Source organism: Hylobates moloch, unplaced genomic scaffold (assembly GCF_009828535.3).
Source record: "Hylobates moloch isolate HMO894 unplaced genomic scaffold, HMol_V3 SCAFFOLD_7, whole genome shotgun sequence".
NCBI lineage: Eukaryota > Metazoa > Chordata > Mammalia > Primates > Hylobatidae > Hylobates > Hylobates moloch.
The window spans coordinates 29,194,618-29,208,898 of NW_026652282.1; the positions used below are offsets into that span (position 1 = coordinate 29,194,618).

The following is a 14,281-nucleotide window of genomic DNA, read 5'->3' on the forward strand; positions in this document are numbered from 1 at the left end:
CATGCCTCCAAAATTTAGAACTATGACGGAAATAATCAAGAAAACTAATATTGTCACTAGTTACACGATCGTTTAAATCCTGCATGTAGTTTTACTTACCAAAAATTAAAAATCATTCCCTTGATTTCTAAATGTTTAAATTATTTCTGATTAATTCAGTGTATGTTATCATCAGATGATCTAAAGTGAGGTAATCTTGATATATAATTACGAAATGAGACCATTTAAAGTTTAGCCCTTGCATCAGCTTATTAATATGAAAAAGTGATAATACAATTTCTAGGGGGAACTTACATAACAACTAGGAGAATATTTTTAGATCGCATAATTTTATTTAACATGAATATGCTGTTAAGTTGATCAGTTAAAATTACCAAGCAACATACATCTAAATAAAAATCTATTGATATTTTCATTATCTGTTCTCAAATTGTTCACTCAAGTCTCAGCTGTTATATTTGCTTGTTTTCATATTTAACCAAATACAGTCAGTCATGGGACTCATTAGATGAAGAAAATGAATTGAGTTTCTAGGAAGACCATTAAACTTTTTAATGCCAAATTTGCAATTAAGGCCAAAAATAACTTATACACAGAATTTATGCCCCAAAATGCAGGCAGATTCTGGAAAAAGCCGACATGCACAACAAAAACATTTGTTATATTTATTTATTATGTTCTTGTAAACATCTTCTACAAAATGAAAAATAATCTTATTTGGAAATAGCATTATCCCTGATTTTCATAAAATTTTATCTGGAAATATAGTAGTATAGCAATGATAATTTGAAAGAAGGTTGTTTACATATCATGTCAATGACATATTTGGTACACATAACTTTTGAGGCACTGAGTATTAGCAAAGATTAATTTTAATTTATGCTTGAAAAAGAAAGACAAAAGCTTGGCTAGCTTTGTGCTTTTATCTCACTCTAAAAAAGTTACTTAAAAGTAAAGGTAATCCCGAAGAGCCTTTTTTTTTTTAAATGAGAGAAAGTGATAAAAAGTAACACAGAAAACGTCATATATATTATTAGAAAACACGAATGACGGTAAAACATTCCATATAATTTTAGTCTGTTTGGAGAAACATATTGCAAAAATGATTTAAAATCAGATGATGATCAGTTTTACATATATAACATGACTGTTAATGTTTTCAAATTTCTGTAAACCTTAGTTTCTTAAATTATTTGGATAAATACTAGCAGATTTGCATTAAAATTTATTTCTCTGCTACAGATTGATAAAATATTCTACCACATCCCATTTTCTTCCAATGGTCTCAAAGGTGAATTTCTCCTAATAATTTGCTTAGCATTAAAAAAAAAAGAATAATAAAAAACATATGAACTCCTTTTAATTTAAATTTGTACTCAAGAAGTGCTTGTCTGATATAATTCAGCTGATAAATATGAACCTATGTGTTTATCAAATCCCTAAGAAGATTATCTAAATCAACTCGTGTAATTACCATTCACCATCTGTTCCACCAGGGCCTGAGCTGATCTGCTGGCATCTTGCAGTTTTCTGAACTTCTCGGCTTTTTCTCGCTCTATGGCCTGCAGCATGAGAGCAAAGACGAGTAATTCAATACAAGGATTCTGAATCTACACAATAATTATAACTTCTACTTGCCCTTTCAAGCCTTAAGATGTTTCACTCTGTCAGCTTATCACGTGAATCTAAAGACTTTTTTTCTCAACACTTTTGCCATCAAAAACATCAAAATGGCAATAAAAGCATGAGCCATTTTCACGACTTCCTACAACTTTTAATTATAAGATTTCTACTCAGCTTTTTTTTACATTATACTTTCTGATACATTTCATCGCAAGACTGCAAAAAGTAAAAAGGCAATTCATAACAATGAAAGATGAAGTGTCACATAAATAAAATGAAATTTATCTTTTAAAGATACACCATTGAAATTGCTCCTAATAAGTACACAGGCAATATTAAAAATCAAATTAAGAATCCAGTATGTATATAAAATGGAAAAATAAACTACCATAAATAATTTAGAAGAAATATATTTTATATATATATATTTGAATACCAGGATGTAGGATAATTTTTCTTTCAAAAATAATCAAAGTACTCCTATTTCCAAGGAAGACAAGATTGAGTCTCCAAAAAACGTTCTGAATTCCTTTATTTCTCTTAAGAGTTAAATTTTAAACCACAAATACAAAATTATTTCAGTTAACAGCCAGAGTTTCATACTATTGAGTTTAGCTAATAATAGTCCTATGGACACATAAATTTTAAACTATCATAGGGTAGAACTACATTACTATAATCATCAAGGAGATGTAACTATAACAATGTGTATGTCCTAAAACATAACTATTCAAATAACTGTAACGCAATTAAAATATAGTCGGAACAACACACCTGTGACTTAACAATAGTATTATACCAAAGATTTCTCTTGAATTTGAGGCAGAAGGTTATTCCACATGAGACTATTTTTTAACACTTTATTTAAATCCACAGGCATTAAAAAAAATATTTCCAGGTATAATACTGGAGTACAGATGGGAAGGCAAATAATAGATACAGGCACAGGCTGCAGCATTGTTCAGTAGAAATTTGTGCAAGGATGGAAAAGATCTATATCTGTGTCATCCAATATGATAGCCAAAAACCACATGTGGGTATTCAGCACTTGAAAGGTGGTCAGTGTGACTTGAAAAAAATGAATGTTTAATCTAATTTTATTTATTTTAATTAATTTAAAATTTAAAGGTTACATGTGACCAGTGTTAACTAATTGTACAGCGCAGATCTAATACATTCCATTAAAAGCAAATAGTTAAGAGATGGGCCTGTAATCCCAGCTAATCAGAAGGCCTGGGCAGGAAGACTGCTTGAGGCCAGGGGTTTGAGATCAGCCTAGGTAAAATAGAGAGACCTCCATCTCTAAAAAAACAATTTTAAAAAATTAGTCAGGGATGGTGGCATGAACCTGTAGTCCCAGCTCCTCACGAATCTGAGGCAGAAGGACTGCTTGAGCACAGCAGTCTGAGTAGGCTGCAACGAACTATGATTGTGCCACTGTACTACAGCCTGGGCGACAGAGGGAAACTCTTTCACATAATATGGTAATATCAGAAATAGTTTCAGAGAAAAAGTAATCATCTAGACAAGACTATTTACTAAGCACATTAAATTATGGAAATGCTTACACAATAATCCACATATTTTTATGTATCTGAAAAGACTCTCTAATTTAAAGAAATAGCTACAAATGTAAAGGTTTTTTTTTTTGTTTTTCTTTGAGACAGAGTCTCACTCTGTTGCGCAGGCTGGAGTGCAGTGGCACGATCTCAGCTCACTGCAACCTCTGCCTCCCGGGTTCAAGCAACTCTCCTGCCTCAGCCTCATGAGTAGCTGGGATTACAGGCATGCACCACCATGCCCAGCTGATTTTTGTATTTTTAGTAGAGACAGGGTTTCACCATGTTGGAACAGGCTGGTCTCGAACTCCTGATCTCATGATCTGCCCACCTCAGTGCTGGGTTGGGGCAGGGGGATTACAGGTGTGAGCCACCACGCCTGGCCTGAATAAAGGTTTTCTTTAAAATTTATTTTGAAGAGTTTCCTAAGTGGGAGACCTGACAATATCTGACATCAAGGCTTGATATAAAACTGCAGTAATCAAGACAGAGTAATATTGGCAAAAGAACAGACAGGTAAATCAATGGAACAGAATAGAAAGCTCAGAAACAGATCCACATAAATATAATCAATTGATTTTTGACAAAGAAACAAAGGCAATACAGTGGAGAAAAAGTATTTGAACAAATGGTCCTAAACAACACAACATCTTTATGCAAAAAAGTTTATCAAGGCATAAACCTTACATCCTTCTTTTGTTTTAATTCCAATTATTTAATTCCAATTTATTTACTTTCATGTGATTTACTGGATCAACTTCATTGGAAATTTATACTTTCGATGGTGAAATATCTGACATTATTGTGAATTTTATCACAAATTCACTTTAAAATTTCAACACTGAATATATCTGTAAAAATGATAACATGGGCTGGGTGCAGTGGCTCACACCTGTAATCCCAGCACTTTGGGAGGCCAACGCGGGTGGATCGCCTGAGGTCAGGAGTTCAAGACCAGCCTGGCCAATATGGTGAAACCCCGTCTCTACTAAAAATACAAAAATAATTATCTGGGCATGGTGGCAGGCACCTATAATCCCAGCTACTCGACAGGCTGAGGCAGGAAAATCGCTTGAACCAGGGAGGCAGAGGTTGCAGTGAGCCAAGATCATGCCATTGCACTCCAGCCTTGGCGACAAAGTAAGACTGTCTCAAAAATAAATAAATAAAATAAAATAACATGAACATATATTTTTGTGGAACACAGCATTATGGTTAAAAACCATGTTTTCTCGGATACACATGGATATAAAGATGGGAACAAGAAACACTGGGGACTACTAGAGTGGGGAAGGATTGAGGGGAAAAAGGCCAAAAAAGTAGCTATTGGATACTATGCTCAGCACCAAACCTCAGTGTCACACAATATACCCACGTAACAAACCTGCACATTTACTCTTGAATCCAAAAGGTGAAATTATAAAAAATAAAATAAACATGAAAAATAAACATACCAAAAATAAATACGTTTCCACTGAATTTAGAAATTTGTGTAACTGCTTGAAAGTAATTGTGGTGCACATATAATTCATAAAATTAATTAATAATGAATCAATCACAGACTCTAGAGTGAAATGTAAAACTATAAAATTCCCAGCAGATAGCAGTGGAGAAAATAGAGGTGACTTTGATTTTGTTGATAGCTTTTTAGGTACACCACCAAAGGAATGATCCATGAAAGAAAGAATTAATAAGTTGAATAGTACTAAGTTAAAATGTCCTGCTCTGAGAAAGATGCTGCCAAGAGAATGAAAAGAAAAGCCACAGGCTCAAAGAAAATATTTACAAAAGACATATCTGGTAAAGAATTCTTATCCGAAATACACAAAGAACTCTTAAAACTCAGTAACAAAAACAAACAAATTAAAACATGGGCAAAAAACCTTAACAGACACCTCACCAAAGGAAGTATACAGATGGCAAATAAGCAAATGAAAATATGTTTCACATCATATGTTACCAGGGAATTACAAATTAAACAATGAGATACCACTACATACCTATTAGAATGGCCAAAATCCAACAACACTGACAACACCAAAAGCTGACAGAGATATGGGGCAATGGGAACTCTCATTCATTTCTGGTGGCAATGCAAAATGGCACAGCCACTTTGGAAGACAGTTTGAAGGTTTCTTACAAAAGTGAACATTCCATTATATGATCCAGCAATCACGCACTTAGGCATTTACCCAAAGGAGCCACATGTCCACTCGAATTCCAGCACATGAATGCTGTAGCAGCTTTATTTATATTTGCCAAGACTTGGAAACAATCAAGATGTCCTTCAGTAGATGAATGGATAAATAAACTGTGATACATCCAGACAATGGAATATTATTCAGTGCTTAAAAATGAGCTATCAAGGCATAAAATGACATGGAGGAACTGAAATGCATGTTACTAAGTTACAGAAGATAATCTGAAAAGGCTATACACTGCAGGATTTCACCCTAGATTCCAATTCCAAATACATGATATTCTGGAAAAGGTAAAACGATGTAAACTACAAAACAATCAGTGGTTTCTAGAGATTAGGAGAGAAGGGTAGATGAAAGGGGAAAGTACTGGGGATTTTTACGGCAGTGAAATTACACTGTATAACACTCAAAAGATAAATACATGTCATTGTAAATCTGTTTAAACTCATAGAATGTGTAGCACCAATAGTGAAAGCTAATGTAGAAACTATAAACTTTGGGTGATAATGATGTGTCAATGTAAGTTCATCTATTGTAACAAATATACCACCCTAGTGGGAAATGTCAACAGTGGGGCAGGCTATGTATGTGTGGGAGCAGGGTTACATGGGAAATTTTTGTACTTTCTGTTCAATTTTGCTGTGAACCTATAATTACTCTAAAAATATAGTCTATTAAAATCACAAAAAAGATTTCATGAATTAGGAATATTGGATTCAATATCAAGAGTACAAAATCCTAAAAAAAGCCAGTCATTGACAGAATAAACTCCCATCAGGAATAGCTGTAATATATAAAATACTAATTAAAACTGAGAATAAATTAAGAGTAAAATTTAAAAAAAATCTATAAGGTGATAACTTTGTTTTATTTTCTTAAATACCTATCTCTTAGCTGAAAGATACACATTTTATGTGGTGCTCTGAAGGGCAACAAATGAAAACTCAGTTTCGTCTAATTAGTTAAGAAACTCTGAAAGTGACAGACACGTTTTAATATCTTGGATTCCACCTGAAAATTTCAAAGCACCCAGTTTGTGGTATTTTGTGATTTTATGTTCCCAGGATCCCTTTCCAATTAGCAGGTGAAACTTCTGAGTTGTCTTCAAATACCGTTTCACAAAGACACGTGTTGGATTGTTTCCAGAAACATGTGGACAATCATGGATGGTTCTAATTTGTTGAACTGAAAAGTCCATGAAAATAGAGTACCTACAACATCTGGTTAAAAGTAAGATCCTAGATGAAGCTCCAATATTTCTATTTTCTCAATTTATTAATTTTTGTGATCTAACTTATCTGTCCTTAGCAGCTTATGGCATACTTGTTTTTCACTGCTTACATTTATTCTCCATTAAAAGGTAAATGTTATATGTAAAGCACCCTGAGCATCTTAGAAGAGAAAAAATAAGCACATTTAAGTAAATATGTAATGTAAATATCAAGAAAGACAGGAGGATTTGGGGTGTCCAGAATTTGAACTACATCAAGAAAAAATATACAGATAAAAAATATATACCACAATACAACACATAAAGGAACAATGACAACAAGCTGAGTAAAGTGATGTTCTTTGAGTTACTTTTAGAGTTATCATCTCCTATCAGAGGGGTTTCTATTTTATCTACATTGAGCTTTTGCTTTAGTTTATGTGAAAGGATATAAAAAGTAGAATGAGAACACTATGTGGCCTTTATAAATATAGAAAATAAATTATCAACAGCTCTCTAAATGTTATGAGCATAATCTCTTTATTCTAAGCTTACTAGAATCAATTAATATTACTAACAGAGAACAAAACTTATATTTGAATATCTTAGGAATCATATTTGACCTTTAATATCTTGCTAACCACATTGTTCCAGTTATTCTAATATAAATAGTAACAGTAACAACCACCACAACTACAACAAAAACAATAATCTATAAAGTAGGTACTATTACTTTCCCATTTTGACAGAGGAGGGAAGTGAGGCACAGAGAGCTTTGTGAAAATTTTGAAAACAATGCAACAGCCACATTGAAAATGAGATTCTTTATACTACCAAATTACAGTTTACGTACATAATTTCCATATGTATATCATAATAATTGTAAGAAAGAAGAAATCAGCATTATTATACACCATTTTATACAACAGAAAACTGAGTATCAGTAAGATTAAATCGTATGTCAAAGGTCACATTATCAGGAAGTTTTAGATTCAATATTAGAACCCTGCTCTTCTACTTATAATTTCAGCTTTCTTTCAGATATGATCTGCTGTTACTAGGGGTATTTCAATGGATATTAGTCAAAAAGGCGTGAGCATATCAGAATATATATCACAGCAAACAGAGCTTATAGTTTCGATGTATTAGGGATGTTCAAGATATTTAACTATTAATTCAGCAGGGCCAACAAGGTATCACAAGGAATGCCGGGTCACTCAGAATGGACTCTGACAGTCTATAGGCTGATTACCAATTCTGTATACAGCTCAAGTAAACTGAATAACTGGTGCATAAAGAGACACATAGACCCCAGAAAGAAGCAGTCAATGGTATCTGCATATTTGTCAATGTTTAGATGGTATCTGCTTTCTGTTAGGGCACATTACTTTCAAGAGAAACATTGCAAAATGAAGAGGAATATGCATACAAGTGTGCCTTGAAGAGTGTGAAAGAGACACTGAAGAGTCCAGAAAACATTTCATTTCAGACACAGCTGCAGATAGTTGATTAAAAATAATAAAATTTAGTATAACAAAGAGATGTTGAAGAAGGTAAGATAACAAAAGGGCCTGCAGTCACCCTTTTTGCTCTGCTGTTTTCAATTCTGTCTCTACTGCTTACTATCTGACCCTAATAAAGTACTTCGACCTTTCTGAACCTCAATATTTTCTATGTAAAATAGCAATAAAGATACCTACCATGTGAGACTTCTGAGGAGATTAAAGGAGGCTCGTTATTTATTTCCCCAAATGAGATAGTTTTTATAGTAAAATGGGGAGCTAGGAATAATAAAGCTGCGAAAAATGGCTTGATATAAGCTAAGACTATATCAGACAAATTGAAATATGTGCTCATTGTAGTTAAAGGTAACTTCAATAATCTTAAAAAGAAGTTTAGGAAACATACTTTTTTTTTTTTTTTTTTTTGAGACAGAGTCTCCCTCTGTCACCCAGGCTGGAGTGCAGTGGTGCAATCTTGGCTCACTGCAAGCTCCACCTCCCGGGTTCACACCATTCTCCTGCCTCAGCCTCCCAAGTAGCTAAGACTATGGGCGCCCGCCACCATGCCCGGCTAATTTTCTGTATTTTTAGTAGAGATGAGGTTTCATGGTATCACCCAGGATGGTCTCGATCTCCTGACTTCGTGATCCACCCGCCTCGGCCTCCCAAAGTGCTGGGATTACAGGCGTGAGCCGCCGCGCTCGGCCACGGAAACATTTTTGACACAAGAGACGATCAGAGTACCTTGTTCATGGAAATAGCCAAATAAACCCACATATAAAAAGTTTTAAAAAAAAAAAAAAAAAAAAGGTTAAGTAAATAAACATCACTGAAAATTCCCATTTCTCCTGGGATCTGGCCACCAACACATTTGTCCTCAAATGAAATATATGAACTTCTGTTTTAAGGTAGGTTGGATCAGGAGTTCCTAAAATTTCTACCGTCTCCCATTTACTCACAGAAATATACATTGAAAAGCACAGAAAAGCATAAAAACCAAAAAAAAAAAAAAGTCTAAAGGGATATATTTTGCTGAAAAAGGAAGATAATTGTCCTCATTTTAAGTGACTGTGTATCAACAAGGAGGAACATAGGCCTTCCACAGGTCTATCTTGCAAAGCAAACACTGGTTCAAAACAAAAACAAAAACTGGCTCTCACATCTATTGTTACTCACTACCATCAAAACTGCTCTGATCAGTCTCACCATTGGCCCCCAAGCTACTACATTCAATGACTGATGTTCAGTTCTCACTTCACCTGTCACCATGATTTGATTCAGAGGATTCCTTTTTCTTCTTAGAAGTATTTGCTAATTTGGCTTCATGTACGACTTGAACACAGAGTTTTCCTCCAACTTCTGAGGTCTCCTTTATCCATCTCCTTTGCAGGTTCCTAATCACGTCCCTGAGCTCTCACTATGGAGTATCCTAGGCCTCAATCTGTATTTTCCTTTGTTTAGGCCAAAAACCGAATCCTCCACTCCTCTCTTTCTCTCAAGCCTCACATTCAATCCATCAAAAAGTCCTGTGGGCTCTCACCTCAAAACATATCCAGAAAGTGAGTTATCATGGCGCTCGCTACTACCACATTAGACAAAGTACCCCCATCATCTCTGAGGGGTATGTGTGTTTCAAAATAGGATACTAAAGGTCTTCATATTTCAACCTTTGTTCTCTGATTATATATTATCAACAGAGCAGACAGAGACAACAGGATTCAGCTCAACTCGCTGACAGCTGAATAAAAGCTCAAGTCCTTACCATGGCCTGATCTTAATTAACTTCCTTAACCTTTCAGAATTCTTCTGGTACTAAACATCTTGATTTTTTTCTGCTGCAGCCACACGCTTAGCTGTTCCCTGATGCTACAGGCATGCTCCTGATATACGGCTGTGCAATTATTTTTCCCCATGCCTAAAAAGGCCCTAAATTAGTTACTTGGACATTTTCCCCCATCAAATGCCACTTTTTCAGCTAGGCCTTTTAGTGCCACTCTGTCTACACGCACATGCATACCCTCTCATTTTATTCTGCTCCTTGGAAATTATCACTAACATTCCATATGTTTTACATATTAGTCTTGCTTCATTTCCATCTTTCCCACTAGAATGGAAACTATATAAGGTCAGGTATCCTTATCTATATCCTTCTGTACTCTATCCCAAGTCTCCATGAAAGTGGCTGGTACATTATAGATACATAATAAGGCGAGCTCTATTTTAGCGTAACGCGTCCATATGCAATATTATAGTCTCTCCCCTTACCCACAATGCTCTTTTAAAGTGTAAATTCATAACAAATTCTAATAGCTTTATATAAAGTGGCCATAAAACCAGTCCATGGGGATAGGTGCTGCAGGCTCAGTAAAGGAAGGATGGATTAAATCAAAGTATTCTAGAAACTGCATATTAGATAGGGAATTGGACACATTCACCTTTTCTTCAGCTCAAGTCCTGATACTGGTAATAAACCAATACCTAAGTAGAAAAGAAAGAGTACCATATACAATCCATGAGTCAACACTTGGTAGAATCTTACCTCTCTCTTTTTATTTCATGGCTCTGATCTTCCACCTCCTCTATGTGTGTATGTACATATATGTACATACACATACGTACTGTATATATACCCCTTTCCCTTGTTTTCAAGACGAAGGGTATCATGTGAATACCCTTCAACCATGGTCTTCATTTTCTTTTATATATTTCATCTTCAATGAAATTTAGACTAATATTTCAATACTAGTCCAAATTCCGGTATTGCAATATTACTCCAAATACCTACAGTCAAACTTCAGCCTTCACTACTGAACAAAAAGTTATTTTGTGAAAGTCATTAATTTGGCCAGGCGCAGGGGCTCACACCTGTAATCCCAGCACTTTGGGAGGCTCAGGCAGGTGGATCACAAGATCAGGAGATTGAGACCATCCTGGCTAACATGGTGAAATCCTGTCTCTACTAAAAATACAAAAAATTAGCCAGGCTTGGTGGCACGTGCCTGTAGTCCCAGCTACTGGGGAGGCTGAGGCAGGAGAATCGCTTGAACCCGGGAGACAGAAGTTGCAGTGAGCCGAGATTGCGCTACTGCACTCCAGCCTGGGTGACAGAGCGAGACTCTGTCTCGAGAAAAAAAAAAAAAAAAGAAAGAAAGTCATTAATTTTCTTCTTGTTAGGAAAAACGCTTCTTACAACATTCAGTACTGATAACAATTACAATTATCTCCTTGAAATTGCCATGTTCATAAAAATACCTCTGCCCTTAACATTATCTTTCTCTTAAATTTCTTCCTCATGAAGTCATCCAGCTTTTCTATATGTGTGTTTCTCTATAGTGCTGCTTATCATATGTGTCTACATGCATATACATGTATTTTTAATCTTAAAAGCATCTATATTTCATAACATATAGTTTTTAAATTGTTATTAACATATAGAATACTACTTTACTCAATATATGCTTAATATATGATCACATGTTTAGAAGCCACTACTCAGATTCTAAAATATTTAGTACACATAATTTCAAGTAAAGTATATAGAAGCTAAAAAAGGCATCAGTAAATCAATGTATCAGAAATGAGTGATTATTATGGGCTCGTGAAAATTCTTAGAGATCATGAAGAATTATAAATTCTAAAATTGGTAACTTAAATGCAAAATAAAAGGCAACTAAGTTGTATAATATTCAATAAGAGGAACAAAAGTAAAATAATTTTAAGCAAAGAATACAAAACAGGGAAGTTCACAAATTCCTCAATAAGTTGATTAAAACCTCTTTCAGACCTCTATTCCTCCTTCTTTATTAGCATCCCTTCAAAGCTTCCTCTTTCTGTATCTTCTCTAACATTATGAAAATAAGTTATGGATCTCTATCAGTCCTACTCTGACATTAAAAGTAATTAAGAATCTACTCATTTAACATTCTATAATGAAGTTTTACCCTTTGACTGAAAAGTAACGTATTCACACAAATGTTTATTCAGAAGTTGTTCTGTCCTTCATATTGGTAATAGATCCTATCTTAAATGTGACTGCAGAGCCGAAAAAAATCACATAACCATATAGTTAAACATTTATTGGGTTATGTGCTAGGCATGGAGACACCAAAAACAAAACACACACACATAAAACCAAAGCCACTTCACGTTCAAGTCCTGATTTCTAGAAACCAACAACGAAATTGAAGTAAAAATGGCTAGAAATCAGTTTGTGTAAGTAAACAAAAATTAGATCATTGTAGGCTTTATGAGGGCAATATGAACACACTGACTTTGTCAACACTTTTCAGACAAAGACCACTGGGAACGTATTTGTAGATTATCAGAGTTAACCTGATTTACACGCTGCAATGAGAGAGACAGTGCATCACAGGGAACTATGGGGTTGTCTCTAAGAGTATGTTAGAAAAAGCTTATTTTAAGATGTGGGCTTGTGATACATGATGGGGGCATCGAGGAAGTGGGGCTTTCTTTTGATTGGATGTTGTAAGGAAGTAGGGTAATTCTATGTTGAGTGTCCTAAAATTTTTATCTAGATGGCAGGAGGAATGCAGAGAGGCTAAAGCTGTGTTTAGTAAAGAAGCATAATGTGTCACATTAATGAAGATGAGGGATATTTGGTCATTAGGCGTGGTTTGGACAATGCTATTCTTTTTTACCGTATTAAGATATGATTACAAAGTGGTCTTGCTTTTATCTTGCTTTATCACAACCATAGAGTGTCCCTGTATGATGCTGGCATTCCTAGCAATTGTTTATATTCAACCAGAGAACATCACAGACTGGCTGCAAGTACCAAGGCAACATCTAGCAGTTCCAAAGCCTAACTGAAGTGCCAAGCCAGCTCCTGGCTATCAGTACCTGATTTTATCTTTCTCAAATGATTATAAACAGAGACATAACAAGATCATACTTATGTTTTAATAAGTTCGCTTTGGCAGAAGGTGATGTGAAAACTTCTAAAGGAATATAACATTAGTAGCAGGGAAGATCAGCTAAAGGATTGTCATCTTGAATAGAAGTAAGCCATGATATTAGCTTTAATCAGGGTTTTTGGTGATGGTAATGGAGAGAATTGGACATTTTCAAGAGCTGTTAGGGGAGCAGGATTAATTGAACTTGTCAAAGATTGGATTTGTGAATGGTAGAAAAAAAATCTAGATGACCCAGTTAGCTTTCAGCTTTCTGGATTAGGCTGTTTGCAGGGTGAAAGGAAGGAGAAAGAATAAAGGAGGTCTGGGGAAGTAATGAGATTTAAGATATCAGGCAAACATCAATTAAAATTGTCTATTAGGCAGTCAGATGTATCACCCTGGGTTTTAAGAAAGAGATGAGCTAAAGATACATAAGGGAGGAGAGTTCATTCGAAAATAGATACTATTTGAATGGGAATGAATGAGGATATCCAGAGAAGAAACACAAGGACTCTGAAGAATATCAATATTAAAGAAAAACTGAATTTGGAACAAATGGCCAAGAATGTGAAAGAATTAATCAGGAAAAAGCAGTATCCCATAAGCCAAGCGAGGAAAGAATTTCATGAGGGAAAAGAGGTTAATAGGTTCTAGTTCTACAGAGGGATTCAGTAAGATAAGGCACGTAAGTATTCACATGCACGTTTATAGGAGAGGACACTTTCTTAAAGATGAAAACACAACCAGTTTAAATGCTAATGATAAAGACCTAGGACATAGATTTTTGACAGTCTGGATATACAGCTGAATAGAACCGGGTGGCTTAATACATAGTCAGTGATGCTACTGAGAACATAACACACAGAGATGAGCATCAACCAGGTGAAGCATAGCCTCTTCCACCAAGGCAGGTGGAAAAAAGAGAGACGATGAGCACAAATATCCACAATTTGAGAAATATTATTTTGACTAAAGTAGGAGATGAAATCATTTACTGTGAATGATGGGGAAAGTTTAGGTAACCCACAAAAGCTTGAAATAATTGTTGAGAGAAATTAAGTTGAAAATATACTTAGGATGCACGGAAAGCTTATGAAGAACTGCTGGTTTTGTTAAAATATGTTATTAGTGCCGGGCACGGTGGCTCACTCCTGTAATCGCAGCACTTTGGGAGGCCGAGGCAGATGGATCACGAGGTCAGGAGATCGAGACCATCCTGGCTAACATGGTGAAACCCCGTCTCTACTAAAAATACAAAAAAAAAAAAAAAAAA

The 14,281-nt window shown here is 35.1% G+C and overlaps 1 protein-coding gene across 1 annotated transcript in view; it reads right to left on the reverse strand.

The window, feature by feature from the left end:
* Window positions 1–14,281, reverse strand: part of DMD (dystrophin) — a 2,251,240-nt gene that overhangs the window by 1,427,536 nt on the left and 809,423 nt on the right. The window contains exon 19 of the mRNA XM_032756167.2: window positions 1,475–1,562. Coding sequence (XP_032612058.2) covers window positions 1,475–1,562 — 88 coding nt within the window. The remainder of the gene's footprint in view (window positions 1–1,474; window positions 1,563–14,281) is intronic.